Here is a 23,838-nt window from a genome sequence, read left to right as displayed (position 1 = left end):
CTAATCTTAATTACCCCCACAAAGGCCTGCAATAGTGCCTTCCCTTTGCAGCTGCAGGGACTTCAGGTAAGGTGAGACAGGTGGATTGCAGCCGCCAAAGCTTCCAGGGACAGAGGAAGACCCAATCATACCAGGAATTGGGCATTGGCAGTGGATTACACTTCAGTACATCACCCATAATACAAATGCTAAAACAGTGTGTATAACATTGCAAATAACTGGCGACTTATTGGTATGTCTCAGCCTCGCCATATCCTAGCGTCCAGTGGTCCTTGGTTTTGGTATTTTAAATGGATTATAAACTGCAAATTATAAATGAAGAATAAAACGTAACTATGCTTCATTCAGATTCAATGAATTGCAAAGGCACGTGCCAAGAGTGCTACGTACCATTTCAATACACTTTGTTCAAATATAAAGTCGATGGAATCCAATTAAGTAATTTCTCCTGTACAGCCTTTAAATTCTGAGGTATTCATAAGCTGATTAAAATTCATTCTTGAAAATGTTTCCATATAAGGGATTGTCCTTTGCTTAAAAACTCATGAAACCAGACAAAAACTGCATATTGGTAACTATATTTTAAACCAAAAAAATCTTCACATAATAAATACATCTTATGCACATTAACTTCAAATTTACTTCGGAAAGCTATTTACAATATAAATAATTATAAATGGGAACACTTTGCAAGATATTGTTAACATAGCTAAATTGTGTTTCCTACATTACATTCCAAAGGAAAACTTCAAATTACAGATGTTATGCTACAGTGTCACTAGAACCTATACATTGCAAGGCATGGCATTTGAAATGTTGGCAACCTGTGTCTTTTTTCATAAATATAATCCATTGGGTTTGGGGAGTTGAGGTTTGGTTGGATTTTTTAAATATGCTTGTCAAAACAAATATGAACATGTCTTTGTTTCTGAAGTGCCTTTTTCTAGTTTGTGCTGAAATATTTACCATTGGGCAAAAATTACAGTGCTTTAAAAGAACTCTTCCCCATTGACTTTATTTATTTAGAAATGGAACTGCTGTACTGTTTTATAATGTGTTAAGATTATTTTATGTGTTTCCAAACTTCCTACTTTTTTAGTGTCTAAGAGCAAAATCACATGCAGTCAAAATTTCAATAAATAAAAATGTTTAAAAATTGTATTTTAAACCCTAGAATCCTATGTTTACCATTTGAAAGAAGAGGTTAAATAGTGGATACAACCTGCCAAAAAACCTTTGTTTCTTCTTATAATGCCTATATATTTGATCTTTCCTTTCATGTATAGTCTCATGTCAGGAGCCATAAATTACCCTTCTTTCAGAAAGGGGTGCATTCTTACCAGTTGGAGCCAAGATTTATCCACACAACTCTTGTGTGCATGAACTGAACACCAGAGTTAAATTTCCTTGCATGTAATTTTTCACTGTCAGACACTCCAAGGATGCTTTCTGTGAAAGGGAGCTACACTGTCACTCATCATTCTGCAGAAAATGCTACTTAATTTTCCTTGTCCAAAATAATAATTCCCTTTGGAGCACTGAGCAGTAAAAATATTTTGCTAACCCATGAGCTCCGGGGGCCTTATTCACAACAAACAGAATGATGTATATGGTACCAGAGTGATAGTACAGCACTGTTGGGTTTTTTTACTGCAGACACTCAGATTACTTAATAGCCATTTTTAATAAAACAGTATATAAAATAGGTGTTCTAGTTACCTGAATATCGCAGTCTGGATTACTTTGGGGCTAACCAGCATGCATTTTTGTGTGGAAGTAAATTCCTCAACCCTGCTCTTATTGAAGTCAGTAGCAAAACTTCCATTTCCTTCAATAGCAACAGGATTCGACCCTATGCTGCTTTGTGTAAATTTCAGAGAATTCCATGGAAAAACCTGAATTGAAATACATTGCTACCAGACAATAACCATAACTGCCTCCAAAATACCCATAATTGGGTCTGATCCTGGGATTGTTTTGTGAGCAGTAACCCCAATTGAAACCAAAGTGAACTTTCATATGGAAGGTCTGAAGCCCCGTTCTGTTAGCCATGAGTTTGTTGGACTTTGGTGCTGCAATTAAAAGTTGGTACTTCTTCTACAGACAGTCAGCTTTTCCAGTGCATCCATGTCTTTTGCAGAAATACCACACAAGGCCATTTATCTGAATACTTTGGGGGCTTAGCAATACCTTTCAGATAAATGGTGGTTCAGGTAATCAGGGAAACTATTGAATAAGTGCTTCATGCCAGTAGAGATATAACTGAGATTCAGGTAAGAGGAGGGCTTTGTGGATTAAATAGTGTTGGATAAATAGGATTTTACTGTACTACACCAAGTGATAGTACTTGTGGGAACATCGTCAAAAAAGTAAGTTGGCTATTCCCCAAAAGGTGAAAGCACAGCAAAATGTTCTTGGTCTTTGGCACCCGCCAATGTTCAGAGCTGCCCACATTTTTCTAAACCTATTCAAAGCATGTATAGAAAAAACAATCTGCATTAGTAATACATGTCATTTGGAGGGCATTTCCCTTTACAGTTTTCATAGTTACATCTTCCAGGTGCACAAAAAAAACTAGTGCCAAATCACTAGGAGCCAGATTCTGCTAGATTAGCACCTTACTCCACAAATATATCCATTGAAACCAATAGGACTGCTTGAAGAGTAAGGTTTCTTACTCTAAGTTAAGAATTTGTATAAGCTTCTGGCCTTAAACATGTTCACTATGCCCACTGAGTGCAACTGTGTATAAGTGAGAGACAGTTCCATTCTTTTCTTAACATCAAATAAAGACATAGAAAGCATGATCCAGAGACCACTGAATTCAATGAAAAGACTCCCATTGGTTTCAACAAGCTTTTGATAAGGGTCATCATAAGTAGTTTGCAGTTTTATTAGCATATTCACTTGTTGTTATGTTTGTTGACATAATACTGTTATGATATCAAATGGTAGCATACTACAGTGCAATCAGTATAGTATTAGTTGCACTTGTGGAACTGAAACATACCCTAAAATGTCTCAGGTATAAAGTGATACCAATGAGCTAATATGATACATTTGAAAAATGTCAAAGCAAATAGTGTATCTTGCATTTTCAAAATGTTCCAAAATTGCTCATCTCTTTTTTTAAAACATACGTTCCTTGAAGGATGTTGAGGATTTCTACATTTTATCATTGAGGTTAAGTGGGGAGTTGAACTAAATATGAAGTTCATTAAAGTATGTCATACAATAAGCACTGATGTCATGAACAAGTGTAAGCTTTGTGCCCTACAGGAAAGTACATGTTATGCCACTTGCAGTAATGAATGCTGCAGTCAAGGGTTGCAAACTGTCCCTAAGCTTACATAATAATTATGCTTACAAATAATTTGTAATAATTTTTCAAAATCACATTAAAAGCTCCTTGCCAGCTTTGAAGTTAAGATAAAATTGTTCCCTCCAAGCTGGCCATTTAAGGGAGCAGGATGGCCAATCAGATAGCCCGTAACAGGCAAGTGCCTCCAGTCAATGACAATGATGAACTAAGAAGGAGCAATAGTTGCTGCCATCTTGCATGGGGAATGAGCAAGTGTCAGTCTTCCTTGTCTTACAACATGGCTGCAGGTGGAGGGCACCAGACCATTGTATTGTTATTTTAAATATTATATTTATTACATTGCCACTGTAGTGGAATGAAACTATGGAAAATCACAGCCTGGGAGAAATGTGATTTAGCAATAGTTGCTTAGAAACTTTTATTCTATATGGGATCACAGTAAATAGTAACAGGGGATCTTTATTGCATAGCTTACTTGCTTTTTTCCTAAATGAAGAATATAAACAAACTGTGTTAGAAGTACAGTCATTTATGAAGGTGCCTTTCGTAATGTAATCTAGTATAATATTCATATTTACTTAGAGTCACTTTTGTAATGTACTAGCAGTTTCCAAGGGACATATGATAGCATGTATTTCTATTCTGTTTTACTCAGCAAATCACATTTTAATACTGTACAATGAGGCTCCAAATAAAAAGTTAATACTATTCATAGGTGTAAACTAAATAAAGATGTATCCAGAACTAGACTTATCAAAAATACCCTCTCATTCCTAACTTTTTAGGAATATATAAAATCGTTGGGCTGAAAGAAATCCATTTTGGTCCATCCACCCCTTTGAGTTAGCCGTTGTTAGCATTTTTCCCAACAGCATTAAATACTTGCCTTGTTTTTATCTTTTTTACAAATTATTTATACTAGCTGCTCCTGTTTGTGCCCTTTATAGTTCATTCAGATTATTAGGCTTCATTTAATATAATTCTCTCCAAATTTGTTTTGTTCTCATTTTTCCTTGGCTAACATTTAATGCTCCTTGGCTCATATCTGCCACTAATTCAAATAACCTTATACTGTTATCTAATCTCTCTTCCCTGCAGAACTTTGTGCACATCAGTGACATTCCCTCTAAATCTTTCCTTATCCAAAGATAACAGACCCAGTTTATTTAAACACTTATTAGATCTTTCATTCTCTTTATCTTTCTGCTTTGTGTTCTGCTCTACCTTTTCTATTATGAGCTTTAGATAAAAAAGGCCAGATTGTAACATCTTTCTCTTCTGGAAGAGTATCTTTCACTATGAATGATCACTCTGAAGTCAAATGGGATTGCTTGTGGTGTACGAGTATCACAATCTGCCTCAAAGTGATCAGAACTGTATATAACAGTATTCCAAGTTGGCTATGTGATTTTCTCGGTCTCCAAGTAAATCTCTACTTGGTGACCTGGATTATTATTATTTTGCTACTGATTAGCCCTGCTTTGAAGAGTGATACTTTTGTAATCTATCCAAACTCTCCGAGCAACCTTCTACTTGGTGGATTGTGTCTTATGACCATTGAAAGTAAACTCCATACATCTAAGTTTTTTACATTACAAATCAAGCCATTCTGTAGTGCTCATCTCATTTTTACAACATCCCCCCCGCCCCCTTGCCCATACTCTAGGTTGGTATAATCACGAGGGGCCTGGTCCAGCTCCCACTGAAATCATTTGAAGGATTGTGCCAATGACTGTTACTATGATCTTCCCTAGCTGCCTTTTTAAGTGCAGGTGTTATATTAGCTCATCTCCAGTCCAAAAGTATCTCCCTGATCATTAGGTTTTTAAATATATTTACTTACCTCCTTTGACACATCTCTTAATTTAAGGCAGGTCCTGCAGGCCCTGATGCTGTAGTCAGTCATCGGACACTGGGGTTTCTTATTCCCCATATTCTCTCAAGACCCTGATTTTTCCCTTAGTATCTTTTTTTCTCTTCCCCTGGTTACTACATGACTGTTCCTGATATCTCTTCCCTATTTTCCTTTGTGAACAAGACAAGAATGTATGCCTTTTTCAAAAATCACACCCATCACTTCAGTCAACAGGTTACCTCTTCCAACTTTGAGTCCTTACAATCTCCTTCGCTTTCTTAATGTGCCCAAAGATTTTCTCAGAATTTATCACAGTCACCCTGCAGTCTTCACTTTGTCTGTCTTTGTCTCTTATATCCTTACATTAATATAGTTGTGTTTTATAGTCCTTACACCCACATTTCCAGTAATTTTATGCAATTCCTCCTATGGTTCTAACTCACTCCTGATTAGTTCAGCCACTTGGAACATTTTTTTCCTCACAGCATATTTTTGGTTACATGGTATACATCACTATGAGATTAAACTAATTCATCTTGGACCACTCTCTATTTCAGCTCCTTTTCCCCCTTTCCCTTCACTACTTTTCTTCCATTTCACTTTACCAGACATCTCATGCACTCATCCAGAATGTGATCACAGTTCAAAGTATCTTCCTGTTACAATCATATCTTCTGCATTACTCAAAACCAGGCTGAGAAATCCCCCCTTTCTGGTTCCTTCTTTTAAATATTGCATGAGGAAGCAGTCCAGTAGCCAGCCATAACTATGTTGCTCAATTTATGTCTTTCAAGTCAAGCAAGTGTGTAACTATGTGTGTGGCTATTCAATAAAGTAATAATTCTGAAGATCTCTCTCTCTCTCTCCCTCTCTCTTTTCCTTTTGACTAGTCCTAGATGCTTTATGCCACTGAGCAACATAACATGGCTAGAGTCTAGTGAATAAACAAATCAGTTAATGTACCCATTTTATGTGTATTTTGAAAAGATATATGATCCACATTTTTGCATGTAAAGAATGCATAGCTGTTTTGGTGACTAAGACCTGTGGGGCACATGCAATTCAGAGAGTCTGCCCTTGGCAGTATTTTCATCAACTGACTCCAACACAACATGCATGAATTGCTCAGCTGGCCTGCCACGATGTGCTCCCAACACAGACCTCCTCTATCTTCTTTTCTATATAATGTGGCAGCAATTTTGACTTTAGCTCCATTCACTATAACCCTTAATGCCAGTGCATTTTTTTTTTTTACAGTAACGTGTCAACACACTCATCCCCAGTACCTTAGGTTATTCTCTCTAGTGCAGTGTGGTATATCAAATGCTGGTAACAACAAGGGCATTAAAACTTATATATCTTCCAATTATATTTCAAAGATTTTTTTAGAGCACAAAATATTTTAGAAAAAACATCAACTTCCATTGGTTATTATAACGGATGTCCCCTTGTGTCCCTGTGCTGGATCTTGCTGCATCCTTAAGTGAGAAGTCACATCAAAGTGTGATCCATTACAGCCCAAGGAATAGTTTCTAATGGTTTCACTGTCATATAGATGCTCCAGAGCATATCCAGTTAACGTGTAAGCATGCTTATCAAAGTACTGCCTGTGGGAGGTGTAATAGTTTGGAGAAGCTGCTGGATGGTCCCCTGTGGCTTGATGAGGAGACATGTCTGAATGCAGGTAGTCTTTAGCTAGTATCAAACTAGATTTAGAAATGCGGTCGGAATTTGGGCTGCTTATCCTAGACAGTGTTGTGGGGCTGTTGTCATAATCATTTTCATGTGGGCTCATAAGCTTTCCATCTCGTTGCTGGATGTGTTCACAAGGAGAGGTGTTGGCAACTGTAGGAACACGGCAGACATCCCCTGTCAACTGCTGTGGCTGGTAGTTTGCAAAACAAATAGAGTGCTTTTTCCCTGCTCCGTTAATAGAGACCAGCTGATCAGGGGTTGTTTTCTGTAGCTGAAGCCTGTTTTCTTCCTCTTTAATCATTTGCTGGGTAGCTCTTATTAGAGTTTCAATTTTGCTGGGCTCATGTGGACTACTTTGATACTGCTCAGTACGGTATCGGTCTCCTGATTCACTAGCAGAGCCAGGATCTGGGGAGCTAACAACACTGTCCTCATCCCAGTGTCCTCTCCCTGCAGAACAGATAAAGAAAGGGAACAAGTCATCAGTTTTGGTTTGTGTGTGGATCTCAGAAAGAAGGTAAACAATCTAAAGTCCTCTTTTTAATTTAACAATGGATTGTATTGGTCTTTCTGGTTATTGTTTGCTTTACAGTATCACCTGGAGACCCAAACTGTGCCCCATTGTGCATAAAAGACAGTCAGTCCCTGACACAAAAAGTAAACAAGAGGCAATATAAGTACTATTTTTCCCCATTTTTCAGATGGGGAACAGAAGCAGAGGTTAAGTGGCTTCCCCAAGATCACAAAAGAAGCCCAGAGAAGAGCCAGGAATTCAAAATGGGTCCCTGAGACCCAGACAAGTGATTTAAACTTTAAGACCATTCTTCCTACCACATAAGTGTTGTTGTCAAGATAGGCCAATTGAGCTAATTGACCCAAATGTTTGTGCTTGAGCTCTTAATGCAATATTTCTTCTGCAAAGGATATAAAGCATCAATTGGGCACAAAACTGCCATTCAGTCTTTCTGAGTTCTAGTCCTGGGTCTAACACCACTGGCCTTGATTTAACCAATGTACATTTACCACCCTCACCTGTAATGTGAAGGTAATGCTACTTCTTCAGAGGGGTGTTCTGAGGAGAAAGTCTGCTTGATCAGATTTTGAACATAAAGGCCTGATTTTCAATGACAGTCTGTAATTAGGAGGTGTAATTAACACCTAGAGTGAATTACAAGTACAGCTGGCAGCACTTGGCTGTCTAAGTACCATTTTGCATCCAGAAAATCAGAAAGTGGATTGAGACTCATCTGAAAATCAGGCCCACAAAAGGCTATATAAAATGTGTATTATTTATTATTATTATTAGACTGTGTCCCTTTAACCCCTTCTGTGCTTTAAGATGTAGGTAAAGTATATTATAAATCCAGACCCTGGGTTTTTGTGTGGCCTTACATAGCACATTATACATGCTGCCTGGCAATAACAAAGAGAAATAACAAAATAGTTGCCTTTGTGTTCACAGATATAGCAAATTAGCGCTGTACTTAGTTTTGTAATGCAAGAATATTGTTGTCTCAAACATTTAGAATAGGAAAAATGTAACCGTGCTTACCTGAAGTTTCCCTTTCTTCAAGTACTAAAGCCCACAGATCTGCTACAGGGAGTGTTCAAGTTGGCATGCAGTGGAGGGGGCGGAACCAGACCCATCCATCACTGGCAGGAGGGGAGTAACCCTACCCCTGAAGAACCTAACAATTGAAAGAATTTCCACAGCCAAGGAGGATAATACCCAACTACAGAGACAATATAATAATGTAACTGGTAAAACACCTGCTAATATACATGTCCATTGCAGAGCACAAGAAGGACTTCTGCAAATTACTGAATGCTATGTTTTGCCTCAGCTTATATAAACGATATTGTCTAATTGGGAGGGCAGGATTTGTGGACCTTATTACTCAAAGAAAGAAAATTTTCAGGTAAGCACAGATAAATTTTTCTATTCGTCTTTGTATTAAGGTCCACATATCTATGAGAGTGGGATGTTATCACCAGTGTGCCTCTAGTGTGGGTGATAAAGATAATAACTGTGGCCAAATACCTTATACACTCCATTATCTGTCTATATCTGGGATACTATACTGTGGAGCACTCTGCTGAAGGCAACATCAGCTAGCTGTAGGCCCATCACCATATCCAAACATTAATTTAGCCTTAATATACTGAAACAGGGAATTATTATTTATCTGTACTGCAGTAGCACCCAAAGTCCCCAATCAGGCTTAGGACTCAATTGTGCTGGTCACTGTACAAAGAATAAATAGAAGATAGTCCTTTCTCAAAGTTCTTAAAATTAATATCCCCGTTTTATAGATTGGGAACTGAAATTTAGCAAAATTATTGACCAGATTCTGACCCCTTTGCTCACAGTGAGCAGCCCCTTACCTCTCAAATGGGCCCATTGGCTTCACGTGGATGCTTACGGAGAAAGCCTTCAATGTGAGTGAAGGTATCAGAATTTGTCCCAAAGGGATTATTTGTATAAGTGTTCATCCTCAAGGGTAAGTGGCTCAAAATCTGGCCCTAAGTAACTTGCCCAAGGTCCCACAAGAAGTCTGAGAGTTTTTCTCTGCCCAAGACAACAGTAGCTTTGCCTTTTCTGGTTCTTACTTGTTTAGAAAAGACTTGGTGGATATATTGTCTGTTGTGGCCAATATACGCCCATTGTCCGTGGAGAGAACCAGTTGCCTGAGTCCATAACAAATAATTCTGAGCTCTCATGCTGTACATCTTCTGCCAGGGCCATGTTCCCTGGATTGTCTGTGACCCCCAAAGAAGTGCCCTATACTTCCAGGCTGGCAGCATTGTCATAACTGTGTCTGATTTATGAAGCACTTTTCCCACTTTCACTGATGGGTGGGATAATATGGAATATGGAAGGGACTGAAGAAAATTCTGGAGAGTTCTCAGTTTGCCTGTGGTCCACTGTAGTGTATCTATGTACAATGCTATCATGTCCAAGAGGAACATGAATGACTGTACTAGAGGCACTGTAGTACAATTCACTTCCTGTATGAGTATTTACAGTTTGTCTTGCTATTCCTCCAAGAATATCACCCTATGCTTATTTGGAATCCAAATCTTACACTGTATCTATTATCTAGTATCAATTTAGCTCTGGATGGGACCCTGAGGAAGGGATAAATATGGTTCCCCCCTTCTTGTTTGAGAGCTATTATTAGGACCACTAGTGTCTTTGCATACTATCCAAAAGGTAAGGACTTGTGTTGGAAGTGATGTTATCCTTTGGCATAGCATGATAACTTTCTGTGGGATGGTAATGGTGGAATATGGACTTATGTCTCCTTTCGACTACAAGCAACAGAAAATTATTGCTGATCATTGCTGGGATGAATTTCAGAGTCTCCATCTTGAATTTCCATTTTTTTTTTAAATGTGTTCAAATGTTTAAAATCCAGCACTTCTCTGCTTCTGCCCAGCTCTTTTTGACTCTTTTTGAACAGGATGGAGTATAGGTCTTTGCCCTCCTCATAAGAGGAGATTGATTCCATAGCCCCTTATCTATAGGGAGAAGGTGTAAATAGCTTCTTCTTGTCCCATTTCTTTCCTGGATAGATTGAGTTGGAGTAGAAAATGAATCTGTATCTAGGCCTCTTATGAAATTCTAATGAGTATTCCTTCTGGAGAGTTCCAGGACATGTTTATCCAATATGAACAGTGACCAGTTCTGCACACTGGAAAGGATATGATATTAAGGAGGCTGGCTATTGTCTGATAAACTACAACCTCCTCCAGTCTGTTCTTTCTCTCTCTGCTGTAGTGGTTGTCCCTCTAGTTGTACAAGGAAAGGCTTTTTTACAGTTGAAATGTGGCTTTTTCTCTCTTCTTTACTGCCTACGAAAGGCTAGTGTTCTTTTGTCTTCTCCAAATACTCCAATCCCCTCTTTCCCCCCCCATCCCCTGTAGTTTGTCAGTTCTCCAAAATGCTTTCTGACAGAGTATTTTGAAACACGAGAGATGTTCTCTTGCACTTGTGCTTTCTACAAGGAAAACCAGAAGCAGAACATTGTATTGTAACCTATTGTTCTTGCTGAGAAATGTAGTGCATCAAGGGATGCATCTAAAACCAATTCTGTCACCAAGAAGTTTTTCAGACAAAAGTCCCTAGACCACAAGCTTCCTTGGTCTTGAGGAGAATGAGATGCTAAAACATATCTGTCCATGAAAAGGTAGAGCAGGCAAAATATTTGGAGGCAGCTGAAGCCAAACTGGCCTCATAATTTCTTCTAAGGCATGAATCAATTATCCAGTCCATTGAACCCTTGGAAGAAAATCTCCCTTTGTGGGAATTGCTATGTCCTTTACAAGAAAGAAAAGAGCTGAGTTCATTTGGGGGAGAAACAACACATTTTCTGTAGACTTTTTAGAACCTTTTGTCTTGTTTGTGACATCCTCCAGGGCTTCATGAAGAGGTATGTATGGTTCCAGTTTAGATCCAGAGGAGAAATATTGTGTGGTCTTTTCTGAGGAGATGTAAGAGGTTGATTCCAGTAGTTTGGAAGTACCTTTCCTTGCCTCCTTCAGTGCTCTGGTCTTCTGGTGCTGATCTTTATGGGGAGTAGATATGGAGTTGCCACTTGCTATTTCTCCAGTATGGCCTGCCCTGGCACAAGAGGCCTAGGTGACTCCTGCCTGGAATGAACCATTACTGTGGGGCCTGCCCACAAAAAGAGGGGAGAAGTGTAGAAGGCACATTAATTTTGCTTTCCCCTTCTTGGCTTTGACCACCATTATTAGCCTGTGCATGGGTGACAATGCACCACTCAAGTACACCTCAGAAAGAGAGAAGAGAAAAATCACATTCTTACCCAAAGAAGCAGCTCTGGAAGCAAAGTTCAAATGTTTTAAGTCCAGTCAGTTCAAAGGGAGGTTGTTTGGGGAAAGACTGATGCTCTGCAGTAGTGTGGTTTGGAACTGCCTGTCTGCAACTGTGGAGGCAGAATGAAACTGGTAGGTTCTTCAGAACATGGGACATTCCCTTCCTGATAGTGACTGACAGGTCTGGTTCTGCCCCCAAAGCTACATGCAGGCTGAAGATCCACTGTAATAGATCTGTGGAGCTTCATACAATGAGGAATTATCTGAAGCATCTGGAATAAAAGTTAAACTAAAAAGCAAATCAAAACCAAGCTCTATTTTCGGCTTTCTTTGATTTTCTGTGGTAAAAAAGTGATAAATATATTTTTAACATATCTGTAAGAACTACACTATGTCCATAAATAATATTTTACATTACTCCATTAGCGTGATCCCCAACAATTATAACATGACAAATATATATATCAAAGTGTATGTCTATAACTGTGAAATCAACTTGCACGTCTCAGTTTTCATATTGGGAAGAAAAAGCTAGATGAACTCATGAATATCAGTATTAGGGAGCAGAATACAAGGAAGTGCAATAGCTTATCACAAAGAGAAAGCCGCAGAACAGTACTAACCAAAGCAAATTAGAGGCCTCTATTCTTCCTTCTCTTTCTTTCAGACTGTATTTCCTTGAATCTGCTATTTCATTTTCTCTCTCGGCATATTTTTTTTCTTATTGGAATGAAACAGTACCTATTCTTTCTAAACTTATAATGCCACATGCTAAAAGTTAATGGAGCAATGCCAATTTACAATAGTTGAGGATTTGGCTCAGTGCTCTCATGGGTTCTATAGGTAATACCTAGTGCTGCAATTCAGTTCTTTTTTCAATATGCACAACTACTGCTACATTGGACTGCCACAAATAGTCTATAATGATCTCTATGCTTCTCAGGCATTTTTTTTTTATTTATTTTTATTTGCTAATTTGTATATGAAACATCTGCAGCACAAGGTAGGTTGTGATGGATAACGCTCAAAAAGTTTGGAAGTACAATTTGGTTTGGATAAGCACCTGGTATTCTGAGTGTTTATGTGAATTTTATCCAAACCTCTTGACTCTATCAAATCAAGATCAGGGCTTCTTTTGAAGTTTCCAATACTTCTTGCCTGGAATTACTTGGAAAACAGTCTTTCTTGGTTGTTGTTATTTTTTTTCCCCAGCATATTTACTTCTAGTCCAAGAGAGGACCAGTGGAAGGGATCAAAAGTTTAAAAAGTAAAAAAAGCGGGGGGAAATCTCCAATTTTTTTCCAAACTACAGAATATATTAAATTTAGGTTTGGTTCTGGATAAAAGTTTGGGTTAGTTCTTATTCTATCCAAACTTGCACAGCCTTCACTCAAGGTAATAAAATATGTATGCTAACTGCACCTCTTCACGTTTGCTAAAATTTCGCTTATTATGTGTTCCTAACTAAATTTCACAGTTAAAAAAATATGGAACAAATAGAATATTTTATTATTTAGGCTAGATCATCAAAACCTAGACTTGCACCTTCACAACTCCCAGTTCATACACATAAACCCTGACTTGAGCACACACATCAGGAGTCACACGTATACAAGTTGGGCATGTTTAAGTCAGTCCTTTGAAAATCTGCCTCTATACTGCTATAGCACCATTTCAGCAATTATCTCTTACCATGTATCCTGTGAACTGAAGTGATGTGGGGCATGCTGTTTTCATATGCTTCTCTGCTTTCAGGGGAAGTTTTTGTCAGGGGCAATGCTGAACGAGAACCCCACCAAGTATCCCTTCCAGGCTGCGGTGTGCCCAGGAAATATCTACCAGCCTCACACCTGCCTCCTTCACAGGCCTGAGTATGGAAATGTCTATCATCAGTCAACCTGGAATGGTCAAGTGCAAAACCATAGCAGAGAGAGCTGCGGTCTGAGTACTGTCTATAGGCACAGGAGACATCATGGTGTTGAGAGCTTGGCCTTTCAGCAGGTTCCAGTAATTGTGGAGAGGCAGTATCAGTTAGTGGACTTCCACCCCATTGGCTCTCATGGTCAGATTCAGATCTTTCTGTGTGAAATCCAGAATACTGTAACACAAAAGGAAAGGCAGAGGCATAACTAAACCTGAACAAGACAATATAAGCAACTAGACTGGGGGAAAGGTTGCTCTTCTTCTGATGGGAACTCATCTCACCGTCTTTCCCTGTACAGCATTCTGTGATGAGCTCATACCCAACAAGGCAGACATCAGAAAAGTCTGAAAAATCCCCCTCCCCCATTTAAAAAGCCCTCTTATGACATGTAAAGTCTAGCTCACCAAATTCAACATTGATGTTCAATAATTCAGCTCCCTTCTTCCATTCAAAAGCGGTTTTAAAATTGATTGAAATAACCTCTCACCCTGAACACGCGCTCATCTCCAAACCAAAATTGAAACTGTTTTGAAATTCCTATGTCATGATCCCTGTCCCTTCCACATATCTCACTTTCTTACCTGTGGTGGCAGGTCTTCTCAGAGTTTCCTTTCTCACCTACTGCTGATGGAAAGGAAGGTTCCGGTGCACTCAGGGATTTCAAAATACTGTGGAGAAAAGCTCCAGAGTGCTCCTCAATTTTAAAGCAGTGGATCAGCAGGACCCCAAAGGGTTACGCTGCCCTCCTGCATGAGAGCAAGGAAACAAACTACTGGAGACTATTTACCAGAAGATGAGACCATTTACCAGAGCAGGGGAAGAGAGTTATCTGGTCATCCCCACTTGAGAACAATACTGGATGATGGGGGAGGAGAACACAAAGGGCAGACAGAATCAGGACCTATCAAGGGGGAGGAAGAGATATGGAGCCAGTTGGAGCAAGGGAGGTTGTGCTTGGAGGGAGTTAAGGGTAAAACTAAATTTTGGATAAGCATATGAATTTCTGGATGCTTTTCTGAATAAGTAATGCTTATTACAGCTTATGTATCTTTCTATTAATTTTTGCCATAAAAACTTGTGGATCATTTTCTTACATCAGCTATAGCCAAGATCATGGAATGGGATGGGACCAAAACATGCAACTCTCATCTCTCTAGTACTGCATATCAATGCCCCAAATCAATATGCTTAAAAGAACCTGTAATTCTCAACTCCTCTCACTCCCCCTGTAAATACCCAGTAACCTTTCTTTTGGTACAAATCAAATTTCTTTCCTAAAAACATAAGCTACCTTCTCTTTCATTAAACTGAGTTGCTGTGAAACTCCTCATTATCAAACAGAATCAAGGTCAATGCACTTACCAATCAAAACTACTGACCATATGTTTGACTTCAGGAAAGTTAAACCATCTGTGCAACTCCAGCAGTGGAACTATTTGGTCAGGGAGGGGGGCAGGGATGTGTGTGTGTTTTTAATTGCTTATTTCTGCAGCATTTTGAGTTATGAACTCTGTTTGCTGACAAAAAGGCTAACATGAGTCTAACCAAGAAATGCTAGCAGCTTTGCATGGCCCACTCATGTTTTGTTATTTGTTCACAAAAGAAAATTCAATGCAAAAGAATTACATACAGACTTATGGGCAGAAGATATGCAGGGTGGAGCAAATGACTAACAGTCCAGTACAACCCTATTTATCTCACAGTCTTAGGGGACACCAGACCCTTTCAGATATATAGGGTTTTAGATGAAAGTGAGGGAAGAAGAGGCAACAAATTAGTCCCTTTAAAACCAGTCCCTTTAAAACCTTTGTTGGCTAAGATCAGCCCTTAGTTGGGATATAATATCATGATATTATACTTTACCCTACCTTAGCTCACATAAATGGACTTCAATTAGCTGTGAATTTTTGTTAATTGATGTAGCATTGTGTGCCAAGCTAGTAAATAAACTCTTCTCTGCTCTTCCTAGCACGAACATCCTCAAACTTTTCTGTGACAAGGACATAGAGTTTGTTTTGAAATTTTTTCATAAAAAAATAAATTGACAAAAATAGGCTTTTCAACTAAAACAAAAGTTTTCACACAAAAATTTATTTTGGTCATGTTTTTTTCATTTTTTTCCACACAAAAATGGAAACCAAAAAAATTGAAAATGCTTTGGTAAAAGTTTTCACTAAAAATAAAAAATGCTTTTCGATTCAGTTTTTGGATTACGGTTTTCAAAAACTGATTTTTTTTTTAACCAAAAATAGAATGGTTTCAGTGTTTTAATTTTAAAAAAAGATACTTTTTTGAAAAAAACATGATTTCACATGAAAAATAATTGGCATTAAACTGGTTGGGAATTTTTTTGTCAAAATGAATTTCCAATGGAAAACTGAAATTTTCCATAGGAAGGGGAAGTAGGGGCATCAGGTTCCCAAACCACTACTCCCATGAGGCAATGCTCCACAATGGGAAAATGCAGTTTAATGTTGTACTGACTAGAAATGAAGTGTTTTGACATTCCCAAATTCAGACTGTTTCATTTCAATCAAAAATGTCAAAATGTTACATTTCAATATTTCCAAATAGCAATTTTTCAGAATTTCTGTTCCACAAAAGTTTTTGAAATTTCAACTTTTCATTCTAATTTGGGATAACAATAAAATATTGAAATGTTAAAATTTCTCACAGGGTGAACATTCCAAATTTTGCTCAGCTTTGATGGGCATTTTTTTTCTCATGGCTCTATTATGCAGTTACATTGCAACCAACATGGAAAGAGTTTTTGTCCCTAATGATATATTTAGGTTGCAATGAAAATTTGTTTGACTTCTGTGGGGATCCTCTTCACATAGGTAAAAATAAAAGTGAATTCAACAGGTCTCACACACATATCTCACAGAGCAGGGAACCATCCCAAAGGGCACATATCCAACGTATCAGAAAGGCACCAGGTAATGGCCATATAGCCAAGTAACCAAAAATAGTAAGACTTTGTACTTGATGTAAAAGGTGGTCATCTGAGACCTGACCTGGAGCTGCTAGGCCCTGAGCCAAATTAAATTAACACAATGAGTTGTTTGTGGTTGTGATCTAGAAAGCCTGTCTGTATATGACAGCATATCCTCAGTCCACAGCCCAGGCAGACATAACCTAAAACATTTTCTTTTAAAGCTTCTCCAATTGGCATTGTCAAGCTGTCTCTACTGCTGCCTTCCCACCCTTATGTCTTCTGGGAACATAATGTTCACAGGTGGGATCTCTTATGAGGGTAAGTGTGACTTTCCTCAGTGGTAGTTTTAGTGGGGTTGTAAAGCAGCAGCTCTGAGCTCTGTTGAAACAAAAATGAAAATGGCTCCTCTCAAATTAGAATTAGGCTCAATTAGCCCAGGTGATGAAAGGGCACAGAAAACTGAATTTGGTTTCAATAGCAATCTGGCCAATCACAAGCAGAGAAACCATTGTTTTCTGTAAAGAAACTGCTCCTGCATAATTGAAAGTTTTCAACTTTGCTCATTTTTCTCCATGTCTGCTCTCAGGCAGTACTTTTTAGACATGTGGCTTGTCTAATCAAATTAGGAGATAAAGGTTGGGACAAGATGAAGGACTTCTTTGGCCTGAGGCAACGCCTGAAATCAATCACACCTTCCAAAGCTAAAAATATTGTTGGCAGAAAGGGAACAACAATGAATTCAAATGATCTATTTCAAGACCACTTCCAGTCCTTCAACTGCTTCCTGCTGGGCTGCCAGCTCCTGACAGACTGACCTGGCACTTCCAGACACTAGAGCTGTCTTCCAAAGTGCTAGTTCAGTGTGCCAGCCGGATGAGAAGTGATCAGAGGATTAACATCGACCCAGTGAGGGATCATTTGGACTCACTGATACTCCTCTTATCCCAGGAGAATTTTTGGGAGGGTTTTATTTTTGGGGGTAGAAAGAGGAAGAAATCAATCCTCCCATGGCTATCTAAAGCTTAGTTTAAGAGAGGCCATAAAAATGTATTAGGCTACAATATTTTTTGCCACTTTCTCCCACCAGACACACACCTGACCTCTCATTCCATAATACTGAATGCAAGTGTCCCATTGGCCTCAGCCCTCATCCTTCCATAGATAGCAACAACAGCCAGCTTTACACACAATGCCAGATGTTCATGCAATGGATGTTACAGTTATCTAATTTCCTGGCAGCCTGCTCAGGTTTTTATCATTATAAACTGTTAAATATATAGTGAAATCCTCTCAGAGTGGAGTCCTCTTTTCCATGAAAAACTTTCACTAGATGAGGCGTTAGCAGCTTTTCCTCTTGATTTGTGTCTTAGCCATGAGAAAAAACATCACAGATGCGGGCTGCATTGTACTAAGAACATATGCATGCTTTTAAATCACTTTTATCTTACTTTTTACTAATGTAACCCTGAAATGTAAAATATGTTCTTTTTGCATTCACTATTATAGGCAGAACAGATGGTGAAAGGCTTAGATTAAAGTAATACAGCATGTCCATTAAAATAACCCCCACTGCTGGTGAGTCTTCACCAGATCAGGAGTTATGTTTACTATAAAAAAGGGTTTTGCTTTGCTGTTTGGAATACATTGGTAGTTGCCAAAGCTTTAGGCTACAGCAAGAAACAGTAAACAAATGAGAGGCTGTCTAGCATGGGCCCCAATCCTAATGTCCTTACATAGCCCTTTAAAACAGTGGGTGATTTGGCTGAGTGAGAATGAGTATGGGCTGCAGAACAAATCCCGACAATTCCTTTTAGAGTGAACGTAGAGCAAAATTGGCATCGACATCAATTGCATAGCAACTTAGCAATAATTAATGTGCACTTATAGGGCAGTGTTATTGCTATAAAAATGTATATGGTCTAATAATTACTAAAAACCCAACAGCTATTGAATATAGTCTTCACCAAAGAGAACTAAGGAAGAGGTTTAGATAAAGCAATAAAGGCTGATTAAAATCTGACCATAAAAGGTTTCCATCAGAGGCTGAGAACTTTCAACTTTTCCTTTAAATGATCATTACTAATGGAAGATTAAACTCCAAAGCAATTGTTCAGATGATCACAATTAAAATGTTTTGCCAATCTTGTTGCTATTTCCTGTGTACAGAATAAATGAGGCCCAGAGCTAGATTCTGGGAGAACCCAAATAGAATTATAGTAATGGGGCAGAGGAGGAGGAAAGGGACATCCTTTCGCCAACTCAGTCATTCCTTTCTCTAATAACCCCATCAGTCTCTCATCCCTTCCTTCTTCTATCCCCTTTCCTGTATTTAATCTCTCCACCTCTATAATCAGGCTCCACAAGCAGATCAATGCATTCAGACAGCAGCAAACCCCACAATCACATAATGAATATTGGTCTGCCCTAGAATTTGGCAGTCCCTTCTCCCACCCTGAGGCAGGCTTTGCAGGTCCCTGTTCTGCTATAATCAATTTGAATTAAACAAATTCTGACAAGCACTTGCAATTCGACAAAGTCATTTTTAGTGAAAGAGATTCTAGTAGAAGGATTCTGCTCTGCAAATACCCTGGTCCACCTTATTCAGCAGTCATATGAGGTTTAAGAAAAATGTAAACACTGTGTTAAGTGAGCCGAGCTCCACTCCTCCTACCCAAGTAATGACCATGCAACTGAGATTTATTAAAATCTGTTTTTCTTACAGTCCACATCTCATGTAGCTGCCCTAGTGGTACACAGTTGGCAAAGGAGTAGATTCTCAGGCATCGCTCAGTAAAGCATATTTTTTCCCTGTTTTTCTTCTAAGAGTAAGGAACCAAGGCAAAAAAAAAAGTGCACACAGTTAAAAACCCCAGGTACCATCAAAATACCCACTGACAGCTGGGTAACCCCAAGGGATCTCCATGTCCAATGGCACTAATTTTAGTAAGAATACCCCCCCCCCCCCAAAAAAAAACCCAGGCTCTGCGTGTGAGCCAAAACCGCTACCATCATTTTACAGCCGTGCTTTTGAGTCACTCTCCAGTTCTCCACAACTGAGTGACAGATTATGTGGGCTGGAAACTGATGGGCACAGGCAATACCACCTGCTGCAAGTTCTTTACAACAGCTTTAGTTGGTCTTTCAACAGTTTATTCAGTGACTGGAAGGGATGAGGTACAGACAAGCTGCCAGCATTGCTTCTGGTGGGGCGCTACTATGTACAATATAACCGTTTTTCAAGAAACTGGCAACCAGCACTGTTGCCACTTTACGTATGACAAAATCTATTACTTTACTACCAGTTTAACTGGTGATAAAGATGTAAATTGAAATGGAGACTAACCATACAGGCAACAACTGCTACTAAATTAAAGCCCAAATACATGAGGGTTGCTAAAGGTGCTAGCAAAAGAAAATTTTTGGTGGCAAGGAGGAAGAATCTGTATGGATACTAATCTCAGGTCAGAGAGAGCGAGAGAGAGAGTGGGGGGGAGGCGGCGGGGAGCAGCTTTGGATAACAGTAGTGAACATGGCCTATCAAGAGAATGCAAAACAATGGATGAGTTCAGATGCCCAAAAGATAAACAGTTGAACACCTCATTGGGAATATTTTGTAGATTAAAATTTTGAGAAATTTTAAAACACATTTTATTAGAACTGTTCATTGTGGAGCATTCAGGAGGAAAGGCTATTCTGGACCAAGCCCTGAGTAACACACAAGAGTGTAATGTGATCAAAATATGAAGTAACAGTAACTATAATGATCATTTTAAAAACTGGCTTCATAAAGTTAGGAGGTGCTCTGAGATGCCCAAATAAGTATCCCCATTATTAAAAGTGCTTGATACCCAGCAGCTCTCACTGCAGTAAGTTAAAACGGCTGGGTCCTCAGCACTTCTGAAAAACAGGCCACTTATTTAAGCACCACAGTATGAACTCAGACTCCTCAGTTTAAGAACCCAGTTTTGCAAATATGGGTCTTGCAGGGAGATCATATCAAGAGGTAACACTATGAGCCAAGTATTCAACTGGACTTTTTGCAGGCATCCACAACTATCTGACTATCACTGCTTACACATGCAACTATCTCCACTTGGGGCACGTGAGTAAGGCCCACAGGACTGGGCTCAATGTTTGGTAGCCACAACAGTTTGTATGCTCAACAAACCATACTTTCCTGATCAAATATGGAGTTCTGTGCAGACAGAGTTGTATGAACAGATTTTTGTAAGCATGTCTTTGGAGAGCCATTGGAAATTTGACCCCATACAATAGTCAGGGGATTTTTTTAAAATATAAACCTGAATATGAAAAAAAGGGAATTAAAGTCTATTGAAACCTAACACCATCTGCCTGTGTTTCCTTTTCCCATTCACAACTTTGTGCCTGGAGGAACCTTCTTCCTCCAGTTCACCAAGCCATATCATCCTAATCCCTCTTAGAAACTCACTTCTTTTAGCAAACATTTCACCACTAGTCTCCACTCATGTGCTTCCTACTGCCTTTCCTTCTCCTGATAATTGTAGGGCTAGAAAAAACAGTTTAAGAAAAAATAGAATCATACCATAACTGGATCATTCAAATGGGCACAACTCAAAGTCCCCAGATACTAAACAACAAAAATGCTATAACAAGAGCTTTTTCAACTCTCTACTTGTCCCTCCCCCATGAAATCCCCACAATATATTATTGATGATGATTTATTGATGCTGCACCATGCTGTACATGGTATTTTACAATTAACAACACATCCCTTCCCTCAAGATCTTATAGTCTAAGGACCCAATTCTGCCACCCTTTACTCATGTTGAGGGGTACTTTCCTCAGCCCATTCTAATTTCCTGCTTGAAAGTCAGCCAAAATCAAGTTATGCAATAAAGAAAGCTTTGTAATATAAACATGTTTTTCAAAGACAGCTACCTGTGGATACGGCGATGTCCTTGATTTTGACTTTGTGCTTGCGAGCCGTGATTTGCTGCCCTTTCTATTGTCCGTTATGGTTGGAGTTGAATTTGCGTATGAGAACGATGGCTTGGTTGCTGTCACTTGATCCAAGGAGAGTTGTAGTCCTTTATATTCAGTATCCCTATTAAAGGCAGAAGTAGAAGACACAAACTCACTCTATATCTTAATCAGACACGTTTTCCTCTTTGGTGGGGGATGGATACAATTAGTATCTGGAGGAGGGATATCCAGGACAACTGCATAGCTTTCAGTATCAGAGGGGTAGCCGTGTTAGTCTGGATCTGTAAAAAGCAACAAAGAATCCTGTGGCACCTTATAGACTAACAAATGTATTGGAGCATAAGCTTTCGTGGGTGAATACCCACTTCGTCAGACGCATGCATGTATTCACCCACGAAAGCTTATGCTCCAATACATTTGTTAGTCTATAAGGTGCTAAAGGACTCTTTGTTGCTTTGTATAGCTTTAGTTGTCCTCTACAATATGTATAATTAGAAAAGCCTAAAAATGCAACTAATGTCTCATTCTATTATACAGAGAAATAGTGGACTCAGAGGTAGAGCTGGTCAGAGAAACTTTGACAGAACCATATTCCATTGGAATATATGGTTCCTTTGAAACCAAAATGCTTCATAAAATTGGTTGGTTGGTTCCAGAATTTCATTTTGGAAGGAAAATAGGATAAAAGTTCTGCCAGTGTTGAAACAGACTGTAATGACATTTTTGAAACAAAATATTTCAGTCAATCCAAAGTGAATTTTTTTTCTGGAATTTTCCCTCACAGAGCATTTCCAAAATTTCAGGTTTCACTCTGATTCAGCGCCAAAAAAATCTTTACAAAACGGAACTCCCATCTTTTGCACAGCATTACTCGAAAGATGTACAGACAAGTAGCAAATGCTGTGCTATGCAGTTATCATTTGTATCAGAGAATAAAAATGACAGAGGGGGCCAAATTCTTCAAAGTTGAATGATCACACATACACAAAGCTGTTCCTTTGCTCAAAGTGAATGTTAAATACACTTGTTTAATGTTTCATGCTAACTTCATTCAGAACATTATGTTACTGGAGGGAGTGGGAAATCCTGCATATTTCACTGTCTAGCTAGAAGCTGGCAGTAGCTACAGAGGCACACATTTAAAAAATGATTTTCCTATGACTATTTAATTACTCTAAAAAATGTCTACACAAAAGTGTTCCTGTTTTTTTTATTTTGAAAATATGGTTACCTTATACACCGCATACTCCCCATCTTGGCACTCCACTTTCTTCAATAATACAAATCAATGATGATGGGGACTTTTGAAAATATTACAAGGCAGTGAATTTGTAACTATGCAGTTAAAGGGATGTGGATTTTTTTAAACTGACACATATACAACTACCAGCGACAGAACAGTAAATCAAGGGATTTGTTAATATTATTTTGGCAATCTCTGAATTCAGATTGCTGTGATTTGTGAGACATATCATTCATTATTCCCAAGTATTTAGGCAATTGATGAATATTTGTGAATATGTTTGCAAATCTTGAAACTTTCATAAATTATCCATCCAAAAATTTACTATTCATTTAAAGATTTTCAGTAATCCAATCAGGGAGAATTAAAAAAAAAATTACTGTGAAACTTAAATGACCAATCACTGAGTAGCCAAAAATACCAGTTCACAAAATCAGGTTATTCTTTCAAACTTTTTAGTGAATAGTTTATACAAATACATTCTAAGAAAATCAGCAATAGTTCATAATGGTTTGCTAACCAAAACGGGATAAATTCTTAGGATAGAATTATGCCCTTAATCTATGTGACTCTGTGAGGGGAATAGGAAGTGAGCAGCCCCCATCTCTCTGCATGATCACCAGAGCCAGCTCTAGGTTTTTTGCTGCCCCAAGCAAAAAAAATTTTGGCTGCCCCCCGTCCCAGCCCTGGGCTCCTCGCCGCACCCCTGCTGCCCCAGCCGTGGGCTCTCCCCCCACACATACACACCCTGCCGCCTCAGCTCTGGGCTCCGTCATTCCCCCCACCATTGCCCACCACACACACCTCCTGCCGCCCCAGCCCTGGGCTCTCCCTCCCCCCCCACCACCTGCACCCTCCTTCCGCCACAGCCCTGGGTCACTGGTAACTCACTCCCACGGCAGGTCATTCAGCAGGAATTTTAGATGTGCACAGAACACAGACAGGATTGGTTCCCATATGGTTACAGAACTGCAGTAAAGTGGAACAATTTTCAGCTTGTGTGATTGGAGGATATCTGGATGCATATTATAAGACTGTCCTACATAAATGAGGAAAA

At 39.0% G+C, this 23,838-nt stretch overlaps 1 protein-coding gene across 3 annotated transcripts in view; it reads right to left on the bottom strand.

Moving 5' to 3' along the window:
* Positions 1-587: 587 nt before the first annotated feature.
* SIM1 (SIM bHLH transcription factor 1) overlaps positions 588-23,838 on the bottom strand; it is a 63,284-nt gene continuing 40,033 nt past the window's right edge. For 2 of the 3 annotated variants that reach the window (XM_054024589.1, XM_054024590.1), the window contains 3 exons: positions 21,494-21,659; positions 13,404-13,809; positions 588-7,322 (listed from right to left, as the gene is read on the bottom strand). In XM_054024589.1, coding sequence (XP_053880564.1) covers positions 6,592-7,322; positions 13,404-13,809; positions 21,494-21,659 — 1,303 coding nt within the window. In that variant the 3' untranslated portion in view covers positions 588-6,591. Of the gene's footprint in view, positions 7,323-11,740; positions 11,822-13,403; positions 13,810-21,493; positions 21,660-23,838 lie in introns of those variants that run through there. The other variant, XM_054024592.1, reaches the window with a different exon arrangement.

The sequence above is a fragment of the Malaclemys terrapin genome, chromosome 3 (assembly GCF_027887155.1).
Source record: "Malaclemys terrapin pileata isolate rMalTer1 chromosome 3, rMalTer1.hap1, whole genome shotgun sequence".
Taxonomy (NCBI): domain Eukaryota; kingdom Metazoa; phylum Chordata; order Testudines; family Emydidae; genus Malaclemys; species Malaclemys terrapin.
Note: the sequence above shows the minus strand (reverse complement) of the source record. Positions and strands in the feature narration are given on the sequence as shown.